Raw genomic sequence first — 13246 nt, 5'->3', positions numbered from 1 at the left:
CTCCCGTAAAGTCCTCCTACTGCCTTTATTTACTGTCTTAGGGAATAGGGTGCCCTTTTAACACACCTTTTAACACCCTACAAAATCATCCTAGACAGAAAACAACACATTTAGAGACATCGTTTCTCCAGAGAGCTGTCAAGCAGGCAGGAAAAGAGACTCCAGGGGTCGACAGAAGGAAATCCAAACCTGCCAATCCAAACCAGCCAATCCAAACCAGCCATTCCAAACCAGATACCTGCCGCCCACCAAAATTAATTTTGGTGAAACATTCCCGGTCTGGGGAGGGTCAATGTCACTTAGTACTGTGGATGTGTCTCCACCACAGGTGGACATTGTTAGGGGAAGGACCCCAACAGAGAGAGAGTCTTCATACATTCTGCTGGAGAGGGAGAGGGTGGGAGAGAGATGGAGAGAGAGTGGGAGGGGGAGAGAGAGGGGGGGAGGGGGACAGAGGCAGAGAGAGAGAGAGAGAGAGAGGGAGAGGGTGGGAGAGAGATGGAGAGAGAGAGGGGGGGAAGAGGGGGGGAGGGGGAGAGAGAGAGGGTAGAGAGAGAGGGTAGAGAGAGAGAGAGAGAAACCGAGTTAGAGGATAGAGAGAGAGAGAAACCAAGTGAGAGAAAGGAGAGAGAGAAACCGAGTTAGAGAGAGAGAGAAACCAAGTTTGAGAAAGGAGAGAGAGAGAAACTGAGTGAGAGAAAGGAGAGAGAGTAGTATGTAGAATGGTTAATCTCACTCCACGCAGCAGCAGAGGGTAGAGAGAGAGAGAGGGGGTAGAGAGAGAGGGTAGAGGGTAGAGAGAGAGAGAGAAACCGAGTTAGAGAGGATAGAGAGAGAGAGAAACCGAGTGAGAGAAAGGAGAGAGAGAGAAACTGAGTGAGAGGGGATAGAGAGAGAGAGAGTAGTATGTAGAATGGTTCATCTCACTCCACGCAGCAGCAGAGGGTAGAGGGTAGAGAGAGGGTAGTATGTAGAATGGTTAATCTCACTCCATGCAGCAGCAGAGGGTAGAACCTGATATGACGACAGCAGAGGGTAGAGAGAGAGGGTAGAGGGTAGAGGGTAGAGGGCAGAGGGTAGAGCCTGATATGACGACACTGCAGATAAATGAGCCCATTTAGAAGGCGTCAGGTCGGGTGATGTTGTGTACTCAGCTCGTTGCCAAGGGGACAATAAAACAGGTTCCAGGGCCACTACGGGGCCAACACTGTATCAACACACAGACATGTTTGAGAAAGTCATTATATGGATATGAATTTATCAAAGCAGATTAGTTCCTCTCTCTGCTGTCTACACAGTTTCCACATCCATGTGGTTCAGGTGGAGCCTATAGGCAGACTTTAAAACCACAATGGAGGAAGATTTAATCCGAGGTTCCTCTATAAACCAATCCTCCTTATGTTTCTGTGGTCGTTGGCTCTGATCACTGTTGACCTCCTAAAATCGTTGTTATAACATTAAAGCTGGACTGGAGTTAAAAGTGGGGCTTTGTCATGACACAATACTCCTCGCTGAAGGTGTTGACCCCGTAGTAAAACTGTTCCTGACCTTTAATTCTATTATTCTGTAGTGTGTCTTCAATCACTGGTATTATTATAACCGACTGAGCGTGTGCAGGACGTTAATCCAATTTGAGCTTGTCCTGCCTCTGCCTCTGCTATCACAGCCTCCAGCCATAGGAACTATTAGTACCTCGCTCCATGTCCCCGCAGGGGTGCCATTAAGGCAAACACAGGAAGAGGAAGGAAGCCTTTATGGCCAGATGGGACAATTACCTCCAGATGCCTTCGTCAGTTAGAGCAGAGTCAGGAGGGACAGGGAGGGACGACGGGAGGGACAGGGAGGGACGGGGGGAGGGACAGGGATGTTTATGGTCTGATTCCCAGTCAGATGTACAGTATGGTTATCATGGTGTTTATGGTCTGAGTCCCAGTCAGATGGACAGTATGGTTATAGTGGTGTTTATGGTCTGATTCCCAGTCAGATGGACAGTATGGTGTTTATGGTCTGATTCCAAGTCAGATGGACAGTATGGTTATCGTGGTGTTTATGGTCTGATTCCCAGTCAGATGGACAGTATGGTTATAGTGGTGTTTATGGTCTGATTCCCAGTCAGATGGACAGTATGGTTATCATGGTGTTTATGGTCTGATTCCCAGTCAGATGGACAGTATGGTTATAGTGGTGTTTATGGTCTGATTACCAGCCAGATGTAGAGTATGGTGTTTATGGTCTGATTCCCAGTCAGATGGACAGTATGGTGTTTATGGTCTGATTCCCAGTCAGATGGACAGTATGGTTATCATAGTGTTTATGGTCTGAGTCCCAGTCAGATGGACAGTATGGTTATAGTGGTGTTTATGGTCTAATTCCCAGTCAGATGGACAGTATGGTGTTTATGATCTGATTCCCAGTCAGATGGACAGTATGGTTATAGTGGTGTTTATGGTCTGATTCCCAGTCAGATGTACAGTATGGTTATAGTGGTGTTTATGGTCTGAGTCCCAGTCAGATGGACAGTATGGTTATCATGGTGTTTATGGTCTGATTCCCAGTCAGATGGACAGTATGGTTATAGTGGTGTTTATGGTCTGATTCCCAGTCAGATGGACAGTATGGTGTTTATGATCTGATTCCCAGTCAGATGGACAGTATGGTTATCATGGTGTTTATGATCTGATTCCCAGTCAGATGGACAGTATGGTTATAGTGGTGTTTATGGTCTGATTCCCAGTCAGATGGACAGTATGGTGTTTATGGTCTGATTCCCAGTCAGATGGACAGTATGGTTATCATGGTGTTTATGGTCTGATTCCCAGTCAGATGGACAGTATGGTTATCATGGTGTTTATGGTCTGATTCCCAGTCAGATGGACAGTATGGTTATCATGGTGTTTATGGTCTGAGTCCCAGTCAGATGGACAGTATGGTTATAGTGGTGTTTATGATCTGATTCCCAGTCAGATGGACAGTATGGTTATCATGGTGTTTATGGTCTGAGTCCCAGTCAGATGGACAGTATGGTGTTTATGGTCTGATTCCCAGTCAGATGGACAGTATGGTGTTTATGGTCTGATTCCCAGTCAGATGGACAGTATGGTGTTTATGATCTGATTCCCAGTCAGATGGACAGTATGGTTATCGTGGTGTTTATGGTCTGATTCCCAGTCAGATGTACAGTATGGTTATAGTGGTGTTTACGGTCTCCTTCCTCCCTTCCTTTCTTCCAGGGAGGTGCTGGTATCAGAGGGGCCAGGGGAGATCGAGGGGAGCCAGGCAATGTGGTAAAGTATACTATTCATCCTCCATCACACTATGCTGCTCAGTGCTTACACAGGTGTCTGTGTCCCAAATGATACCCCTGTTCTCTCTATAGTGCACTACTTTGGATCAGGGCTCTGGTGAAATGAAGGACACTACATTGGGAATAGGGTACCATTTGGGACACAGATAGAGGGACTCCATCCCAATACAGCTCAGTGTTTCCATAGTAACACATACTGGAGGGTCTCCATCCCAATACAGCTGTGTTTCCACAGTAACACATACTGGAGGGTCTCCATCCCAATACAGCTCAGTGTTTCCACAGTAACACATACTGGAGGGGATCCATCCCAATACAGCTCAGTGTTTCTATAGTAACACATACTGGAGGGGATCCATCCCAAAACAGCTCAGTGTTTCCATAGTAACACATACTGGAGGAGTTCCATCCCAATACAGCTCAGTGTTTCCATAGTAACACATACTGGAGGAGTTCCATCCTAATACAGCTCAGTGTTTCTATAGTAACACATACTGGAGGGTCCCCATTCCAATACAGCTCAGTGTTTCCATAGTAACACATACTGGAGGAGCTCCATCCCAATACAGCTCAGTGTTTCCATAGTAACACATACTGGAGGGTTCCCATCCCAATACAGCTGTGTTTCCACAGTAACACATACTGGAGGGGATCCATCCCAATACAGCTCAGTGTTTCCATAGTAACACATAATGGAGGGTCCCCATCCCAATACAGCTCAGTGTTTCTATAGTAACACATACTGGAGGAGCTCCATCCTAATTCAGCTCAGTGTTTCCACAGTAACACATACTGGAGGGGATCCATCCCAATACAGCTCAGTGTTTCCATAGTAACACATAATGGAGGGTCCCCATCCCAATACAGCTCAGTGTTTCCATAGTAACACATAATGGAGGGTCCCCATCCCAATACAGCTCAGTGTTTCTATAGTAACACATACTGGACGTTCCCCATCCCAATACAGCTCAGTGTTTCCATAGTAACACATACTGGAGGAGCTCCATCCCAATACAGCTCAGTGTTTCCACAGTAACACATACTGGAGGAGCTCCATCCCAATACAGCTCAGTGTTTCCATAGTAACACATACTGGAGGAGTTCCATCCTAATACAGCTCAGTGTTTCTATAGTAACACATACTGGAGGGTCCCCATCCCAATACAGCTCAGTGTTTCCATAGTAACACATACTGGAGGAGCTCCATCCCAATACAGCTCAGTGTTTCCATAGTAACACATACTGGAGGGTTCCCATCCCAATACAGCTGTGTTTCCACAGTAACACATACTGGAGGGGATCCATCCCAATACAGCTCAGTGTTTCCATAGTAACACATAATGGAGGGTCCCCATCCCAATACAGCTCAGTGTTTCTATAGTAACACATACTGGACATTCCCCATCCCAATACAGCTCAGTGTTTCCATAGTAACACATACTGGAGGAGCTCCATCCCAATACAGCTCAGTGTTTCCACAGTAACACATACTGAAGGGTCCCAATACAGCTCAGTGTACAGACCACTACATAGACTGACCAGGTGAAAGCTATGAACCCTTATTGATGTTGCTTGTTAAATCCAGATTGTTAAGCCTTGAGACAATTGAGATATGGATTGTGTGTGTGTGTCATTCAGAGGGTGAAAGGGCAAGACAAAATATGTAAGTGCCTTTGAATGGGGTATGGTAGTAGGTGTCAGGCGCACCGGTTTGGGTCAAGAACTTCAACGTTGCTGGGTTTTTCACGCTCAACAGTTTCCCATGTGTATCAAGAATGGTCAACCACCCAAAGGCCATCCAGCCAATAATAACTGTGGGAAGCATTCGAGTCAACATGGGGGGTGTGATCTTAATATTTTGTAGCAGCTCAGTGCTTCCACAGTAACACGTACTCTGGCTACAGTACGTGAGGGGCCACCTAGAACTTAGAACAGAAAGAATAAGAATGGAATTTCCTCCAATAAATAGCCTGAATCAACGGCCGAGATGTGGAGATACATAAATATGCAATTCTGTTATTTTTGGAGGATGTCTCTGTTTTCACACACTAAGTGAACCTCGCTGTGTCGTTCTGGCTTCATGCCAGCAGTCTTCATGTCGAAGCCAAGAGATTCTTGTGTCGGTTGTAGTTAAACAGGATGATTTTACTTGGACTGTAGTTTTAGGAGTACGCTGAAACTTTGTTATTCCAGTTCTCTCTGTGTCTGACTCAGACCTGGGTTCAAATACTATTTGAAATCATTTCAAATACTACAGCTGTTGCTCGGTTTGAACTTGTTGCAATGGAATTGCCTGTTGCAATGGAACCAATTACAAAAGTCCCAAAAGCGCATTCAAACCCCACCCATCTGGCATTCAAACCCCACCCCCCTGCATTGCAAACCCCACCCATCTGGCATTCAAACCCCACCCCCCTGCATTGCAAACCCCACCCATCTGGCATTCAAACCCCACCCCCCTGCATTGCAAACCCCACCCCCCTGCATTGCAAACCCCACCCCCCTGCATTGCAAACCCCACCCATCTGGCATTCAAACCCCACCCCCCTGCATTGCAAACCCCACCCATCTGGCATTCAAACCCCACCCCCCTGCATTGCAAACCCCACCCCCCTGCATTGCAAACCCCACCCATCTGGCATTCAAACCCCACCCATCTGGCATTCAAACCCAGCCCATCTGGCATTCAAACCCCACCCCTCTGCATTGCAAACCCCACCCATCTGGCATTCAAACCCAGCCCACCTGGCCTGCAAACCCCGCCCACCTGGCATGCAAACCCCGCCCACCCGGCATTCAAACCTCGCCCACCTGGCATTCAAACCCCGCCCACCTGACATTCAGACCCAGCCCACCTGGCATGCAAACCGCGCCCACCTGGCATGCAAACCCCACCCACATGGCATTCAAACCCAGCCCATCTGGCTTGAAAACCCCACCCACCTGGCATTCAAACCCAGCCCATCTGGCATTCAGACCCAGCCCACCTGGCATGCAAACCGCGCCCATCTGGCATGCAAACCCCACCCACCTGGCATTCAAACCCAGCCCATCTGGCATTCAGACCCAGCCCACCTGGCATGCAAACCGCGCCCATCTGGCATGCAAACCCCACCCACCTGGCATTCAAACCCAACCCATCCGGCATTCAGACCCAGCCCACCAGGCATTCAAACCCCGCCCACCTGGCATTCAAACCCCGCCCACCTGACACTAAATCAAACTCTCAAAGTATTTTAAACATTTCAAATAGTGTTTGAACCCAGGTTTGGTAAATGGGACAGTCCCCTCTCTCCGTCTGTTTGACTGCTTTATCAGCCTCTAAGGCTGCAGGCTGCTGGCCTCTCCAGTCCCTCTGCTTCCAGCCCAGTTTAACACTGGCAGCTCGCTAACAAAGTTACAACAGATGTGAACGGCGAGGCCATGCTAGAAACAGATTTCATTATGGTGCCAAACAAACCCAACCCAGGACGGCTGTAATCTCATTTCAAATGTACTGTTGGGTATTGGCTAAAATACGTCCTAATTTGCATCCTATTCCCTATATAGTGCACTACTTTTGACCAAAGCCCTATGGTGCCATTTGGGACACATCCTAAATCAATTTCCTAGAGCACAGTCCCACAGAATGTAAACTCCATTCTAATGAGTGTCCTCGGAGAACGATCATGTGGGCTACCCGTTTTACTTTGTCTTAACTTTATGAATATCACATTTATGTGTGGAGCGAGAGACCCAAGGCAACGGCATTGTGTTGTAGAAGGAAGGCTGTCAGACAGTAGCTCTAAAAACCTGAGACACAGAACATATTTATCACCAGAGAGAAGACCTAACAAACTTTTAGTTCAATTCAATTTTATGTAAACAGGTCGGGCGGTTAATCAACTCTGTTGTTGTAACACTCTACATTAAGGTATTCTTTACAAATGTATTCTAAAGGTTTTTAAAGTGGTTTATAGACTATTGATCAGTTTATCAGTTGAAATATAGTTTATCAATCAGTATGGAAACAGCCATGAGTCATTGGTTAACATTGTGTGATTTTAAATAAATGGTCCATCTTCTCCAGGGGCCTCAAGGACTAGTTGGTGATAAAGGTCCTCCTGGACCACAGGGCCCCCCTGGTCCTCAAGGGCCTAGTGGACATTCCATCCAGGGACCACCGGTAAGATATGACCTATAACCCTGGTCCTGAGGGGTCTAGTGGACATTCCATCCAGGGACCACCGGTAAGATATGACCTATAACCCTGGTCCTGAGGGGTCTAGTGGACATTCCATCCAGGGACCACCGGTTAGATATGATATATGACCTATAACCCTGGTCCTGAGGGGCCTAGTGGACATTCCATCCAGGGACCACCGGTAAGATATGACCTATAACCCTGGTCCTGAGGGGTCTAGTGGACATTCCATCCAGGGACCACCGGTAAGATATGATATATGACCTATAACCCTGGTCCTGAGGGGCCTAGTGGACATTCCATCCAGGGACCACCGGTAAGATATGACCTATAACCCTGGTCCTGAGGGGTCTAGTGGACATTCCATCCAGGGACCACCGGTAAGATATGATATATGACCTATAACCCTGGTCCTGAGGGGCCTAGTGGACATTCCATCCAGGGACCACCGGTAAGATATGACCTATAACCCTGGTCCTGAGGGGTCTAGTGGACATTCCATCCAGGGACCACCGGTAAGATATGATATATGACCTATAACCCTGGTCCTGAGGGGCCTAGTGGACATTCCATCCAGGGACCACCGGTAAGATATGACCTATAACCCTGGTCCTCAAGGGTCTAGTGGACATTCCATCCAGGGACCACCGGTAAGATATGACCTATAACCCTGGTCCTGAGGGGTCTAGTGGACATTCCATCCAGGGACCACCGGTAAGATATGACCTATAACCCTGGTCCTGAGGGGTCTAGTGGACATTCCATCCAGGGACCACCGGTAAGATATGACCTATAACCCTGGTCCTCAAGGGCCTAGTGGACATTCCATCCAGGGACCACCGGTAAGATATGACCTATAACCCTGGTCCTCAAGGGCCTAGTGGACATTCCATCCAGGGACCACCGGTAAGATATGATATATGACCTATAACCCTGGTCCTCAAGGGTCTAGTGGACATTCCATCCAGGGACCACCGGTAAGATATGACCTATAACCCTGGTCCTCAAGGGCCTAGTGGACATTCCATCCAGGGACCACCGGTAAGATATGACCTATAACCCTGGTCCTGAGGGGTCTAGTGGACATTCCATCCAGGGACCACCGGTAAGATATGACCTATAACCCTGGTCCTGAGGGGTCTAGTGGACATTCCATCCAGGGACCACCGGTAAGATATGACCTATAACCCTGGTCCTGAGGGGTCTAGTGGACATTCCATCCAGGGACCACCGGTAAGATATGACCTATAACCCTGGTCCTGAGGGGTCTAGTGGACATTCCATCCAGGGACCACCGGTAAGATATGACCTATAACCCTGGTCCTGAGGGGTCTAGTGGACATTCCATCCAGGGACCACCGGTAAGATATGACCTATAACCCTGGTCCTGAGGGGTCTAGTGGACATTCCATCCAGGGACCACCGGTAAGATATGACCTATAACCCTGGTCCTGAGGGGCCTAGTGGACATTCCATCCAGGGACCACCGGTAAGATATGACCTATAACCCTGGTCCTGAGGGGTCTAGTGGACATTCCATCCAGGGACCACCGGTAAGATATGACCTATAACCCTGGTCCTGAGGGGTCTAGTGGACATTCCATCCAGGGACCACCGGTAAGATATGACCTATAACCCTGGTCCTGAGGGGCCTAGTGGACATTCCATCCAGGGACCACCGGTAAGATATGACCTATAACCCTGGTCCTCAAGGGTCTAGTGGACATTCCATCCAGGGACCACCGGTAAGATATGACCTATAACCCTGGTCCTGAGGGGTCTAGTGGACATTCCATCCAGGGACCACCGGTAAGATATGACCTATAACCCTGGTCCTGAGGGGCCTAGTGGACATTCCATCCAGGGACCACCGGTAAGATATGACCTATAACCCTGGTCCTGAGGGGTCTAGTGGACATTCCATCCAGGGACCACCGGTAAGATATGACCTATAACCCTGGTCCTGAGGGGCCTAGTGGACATTCCATCCAGGGACCACCGGTAAAATACAGTATATATAATATCTTATGTTCATATATATATATATATAGTACACTCAGAGTATACATGAACATAAGTTATGATACAGTATATAGCCTGTATATAAACATGAGATATGATACAGTATATAGCCTGTATATAAACATGAGATATGATACAGTATATAGCCTGTATATAAACATGAGATATGATACAGTATATAGCCTGTATATAAACATGAGATATGATACAGTATATAGCCTGTATATAAACATAAGATATGATACAGTATATCACCTGTATATAAACATGAGATATGATACAGTATATAGCCTGTATATAAACACATTTGCCTCTGGTTAAACTGGGTTCCATAACAGTGTGCCGCATATGACTAATGTACAGTCAATCATTTGCAAACCATTCCATCTACCCACTGGCTTTGTATGAAATGACAAAATGACAAAGGAATGAATGATAAAGAGGTTGTTTCTCTCATGTCCATTTCTGCTTCAGGGGGGTGATGGTGAAAAGGGAGAAAAGGGAGATGTTGGTTTACCAGGACCTCAGGTGAGTAAAGACATATATACCTCATCTCCATTTTGTTTTCCTCTCCTGACTCCCACAGAGACACTGTGATGTGACTAGTGATTACTACCTCCACAGAGAGACTGTGATGTGACTAGTGATTACTACCTTCACAGAGACACTGTGCTGAGACTAGTGATTACTACCTCCACAGAGAGACTGTGATGTGACTAGTGATTACTACCTTCACAGAGACACTGTGCTGTGACTAGTGATTACTACCTCCACAGAGAGACTGTGATGTGACTAGTGATTACTACCTTCACAGAGACACTGTGCTGAGACTAGTGATTACTACCTCCACAGAGAGACTGTGATGTGACTAGTGATTGCTTCCTCCACAGAGACACTGTGTTGAGACCAGTGATAACTACCTTCACAGAGACACTGTGTTGAGACTAGTGATTACTGCCTCCACAGAGAGACTGTGATGTGACTATTGATTACTACCTTCACAGAGACACTGTGATGTGACTAGTGATTGATTCCTCCACAGAGACACTGTGTTGAGACCAGTGATAACTACCTCCACAGAGACACTGTGTTGAGACTAGTGATTACTACCTTCACAGAGACACTGTGCTGTGACTAGTGATTACTACCTCCACAGAGACACTGTGATGTGACTAGTGATTACTACCTCCACAGAGACACTGTGTTGAGACTATTGATTACTACCTCCACAGAGACACTGTGATGTGACTAGTGATTACTACCTCCACAGAGACACTGTGTTGAGACTAGTGATTACTACCTCCACAGAGACCCTGTGATGTGACTAGTGATTACTACCTTCACAGTGACACTGTGATGTGACTAGTGATTACTACCTCCACAGAGACACTGTGATGTGACTAGTGATTACTACCTTCACAGAGACACTGTGCTGTGACTAGTGATTACTACCTCCACAGAGACACTGATGTGACTAGAGATAACTTCCTCCACAGAGACACTGTGTTGAGACTAGTGATTACTGCTTCCACTGTCTGGAAAACCTATTCTAGTCATAGATCATTCTTCCACTGTAATTACAGTGTGTGTGTGTGTGTGTGCACATGCGTGCTTGTGTGTGTGTGTGTGTGTGTGCGCTTGTTTGTGTAATAGATGTGTGTGAGTGAGGTGAGGGAGAGATAAGTAGCAGCTGGGAGAAGGTTCCTGTCTTGGCGTCGTGAGGCGTCGCATTGCGAGGCGAGGGCTGCGTCCCAAATGGGATCTTATACCCTACACAGTACGAAGGTAGTGCTCTATATAGGGAACAGGGTGCTATTTGGGAAGTAGACCAGGTGTCTCTTACACCCCACCCTGGCACATAGGGCTTCCCCTACTGCTACCAGACTAATGGAATCAGTCACATGATACAACCTGGCACACAGGGCTTCCCCTGCTGCTACCAGACTAATGGAATCAGTCACATGATTCAACCTGGCACATAGGGCTCCCCCTGCTGCTACCAGACTAATGGAATCAGTCACATGATACAACCTGGCACATAGGGCTTCCCCTGCTGCTACCAGACTAATGGAATCAGTCACATGATACAACCTGGCACATAGGGCTTCCCCTGCTGCTACCAGACTAATGGAATCAGTCACATGAGACAACCTGGCACATAGGGCTTCCCCTGCTGCTACCAGACTAATGGAATCAGTCACATGATTCAACCTGGCACATAGGGCTTCCCCTGCTGCTACCAGACTAATGGAATCAGTCACATGATTCAACCTGGCACATAGGGCTTCCCCTGCTGCTACCAGACTAATGGAATCAGTCACATGATTCAACCTGGCACATAGGGCTTCCCCTGCTGCTACCAGACTAATGGAATCAGTCACATGATTCAACCTGGCACACAGGGCTTCCCCTGCTGCTACCAGACTAATGGAATCAGTCACATGATACAACCTGGCACATAGGGCTTCCCCTGCTGCTACCAGACTAATGGAATCAGTCACATGAGACAACCTGGCACATAGGGCTTCCCCTGCTGCTACCAGACTAATGGAATCAGTCACATGATTCAACCTGGCACATAGGGCTTCCCCTGCTGCTACCAGACTAATGGAATCAGTCACATGATTCAACCTGGCACATAGGGCTTCCCCTGCTGCTACCAGACTAATGGAATCAGTCACATGATTCAACCTGGCACATAGGGCTTCCCCTGCTGCTACCAGACTAATGGAATCAGTCACATGATTCAACCTGGCACACAGGGCTTCCCCTGCTGCTACCAGACTAATGGAATCAGTCACATGATACAACCTGGCACATAGGGCTTCCCCTGCTGCTACCAGACTAATGGAATCAGTCACATGAGACAACCTGGCACATAGGGCTTCCCCTGCTGCTACCAGACTAATGGAATCAGTCACATGATTCAACCTGGCACATAGGGCTTCCCCTGCTGCTACCAGACTAATGGAATCAGTCACATGATTCAACCTGGCACATAGGGCTTCCCCTGCTGCTACCAGAATCAGTCACATGATTCAACCTGGCACATAGGGCTTCCCCTGCTGCTACCAGACTAATGGAATCAGTCACATGATACAACCTGGCACACAGGGCTTCCCCTGCTGCTACCAGACTGATGGAATCAGTCACATGAGACAACCATGATGAACTGCCATTATTAATGACTGAGCCTAGTCTGCTTAGAGGACAGATCAGAGAACATTATGACCTTGTATAGAAGTCTGTCTACAGAGTGCTATTTGGGACAAAGCCTTGGTGATATGAGGAAGTGGGTTTCAGGCAGCAGCGGAGCTCATACTCTAATGATATTGGAAGAGTCCCCTGTCTAGATGGTATTTACTTTGAATCAGGACTTTCTACGTCCTGTTCTTGTCCCGTTGTGGTGGAAGAGTCCCGAACTTTCTGCATTTTGTCAGAACCCCTAAGAGTACACAGTGGAGGGGTTTATTTCCGGAAGGTACCTTCAAGGACCTGCTGTCATCTACACCAGCCACTGAGAATATATGGCTGCTTCCAAAATGGCAACCTTTTCCCTGAGTGGTGCAGGTAGAGTGCTGCAAAGGTCAAAGGGTTCAATTTGGGACGCACGCCATCGTACCTCCGGAACATCCATTACAGAGCTATTTGCCTCTCTCTGTCTCTCGCCATCATACCTCCGGAACATCCATTACAGAGCTCTGCCTCTCTCTGTCTCTCGCCATCACACTTCCGGA

General features: G+C 47.6%; 1 protein-coding gene across 1 annotated transcript in view; it reads left to right on the top strand.

Annotated features, from left to right (window-relative positions):
* LOC139394234 (collagen alpha-1(XIV) chain-like) overlaps window positions 1-13246 on the top strand; it is a 229138-nt gene that overhangs the window by 180733 nt on the left and 35159 nt on the right. The window contains exons 36-39 of the mRNA XM_071142256.1: window positions 1-5; window positions 3231-3284; window positions 7374-7469; window positions 9984-10037. The exon at window positions 1-5 is cut by the window's left edge and continues 82 nt beyond it. Coding sequence (XP_070998357.1) covers window positions 1-5; window positions 3231-3284; window positions 7374-7469; window positions 9984-10037 — 209 coding nt within the window. The remainder of the gene's footprint in view (window positions 6-3230; window positions 3285-7373; window positions 7470-9983; window positions 10038-13246) is intronic.

Source organism: Oncorhynchus clarkii, unplaced genomic scaffold (genome assembly GCF_045791955.1).
Source record: "Oncorhynchus clarkii lewisi isolate Uvic-CL-2024 unplaced genomic scaffold, UVic_Ocla_1.0 unplaced_contig_9596_pilon_pilon, whole genome shotgun sequence".
Classification (NCBI taxonomy): domain Eukaryota; kingdom Metazoa; phylum Chordata; class Actinopteri; order Salmoniformes; family Salmonidae; genus Oncorhynchus; species Oncorhynchus clarkii.
Note: the sequence above shows the minus strand (reverse complement) of the source record. Positions and strands in the feature narration are given on the sequence as shown.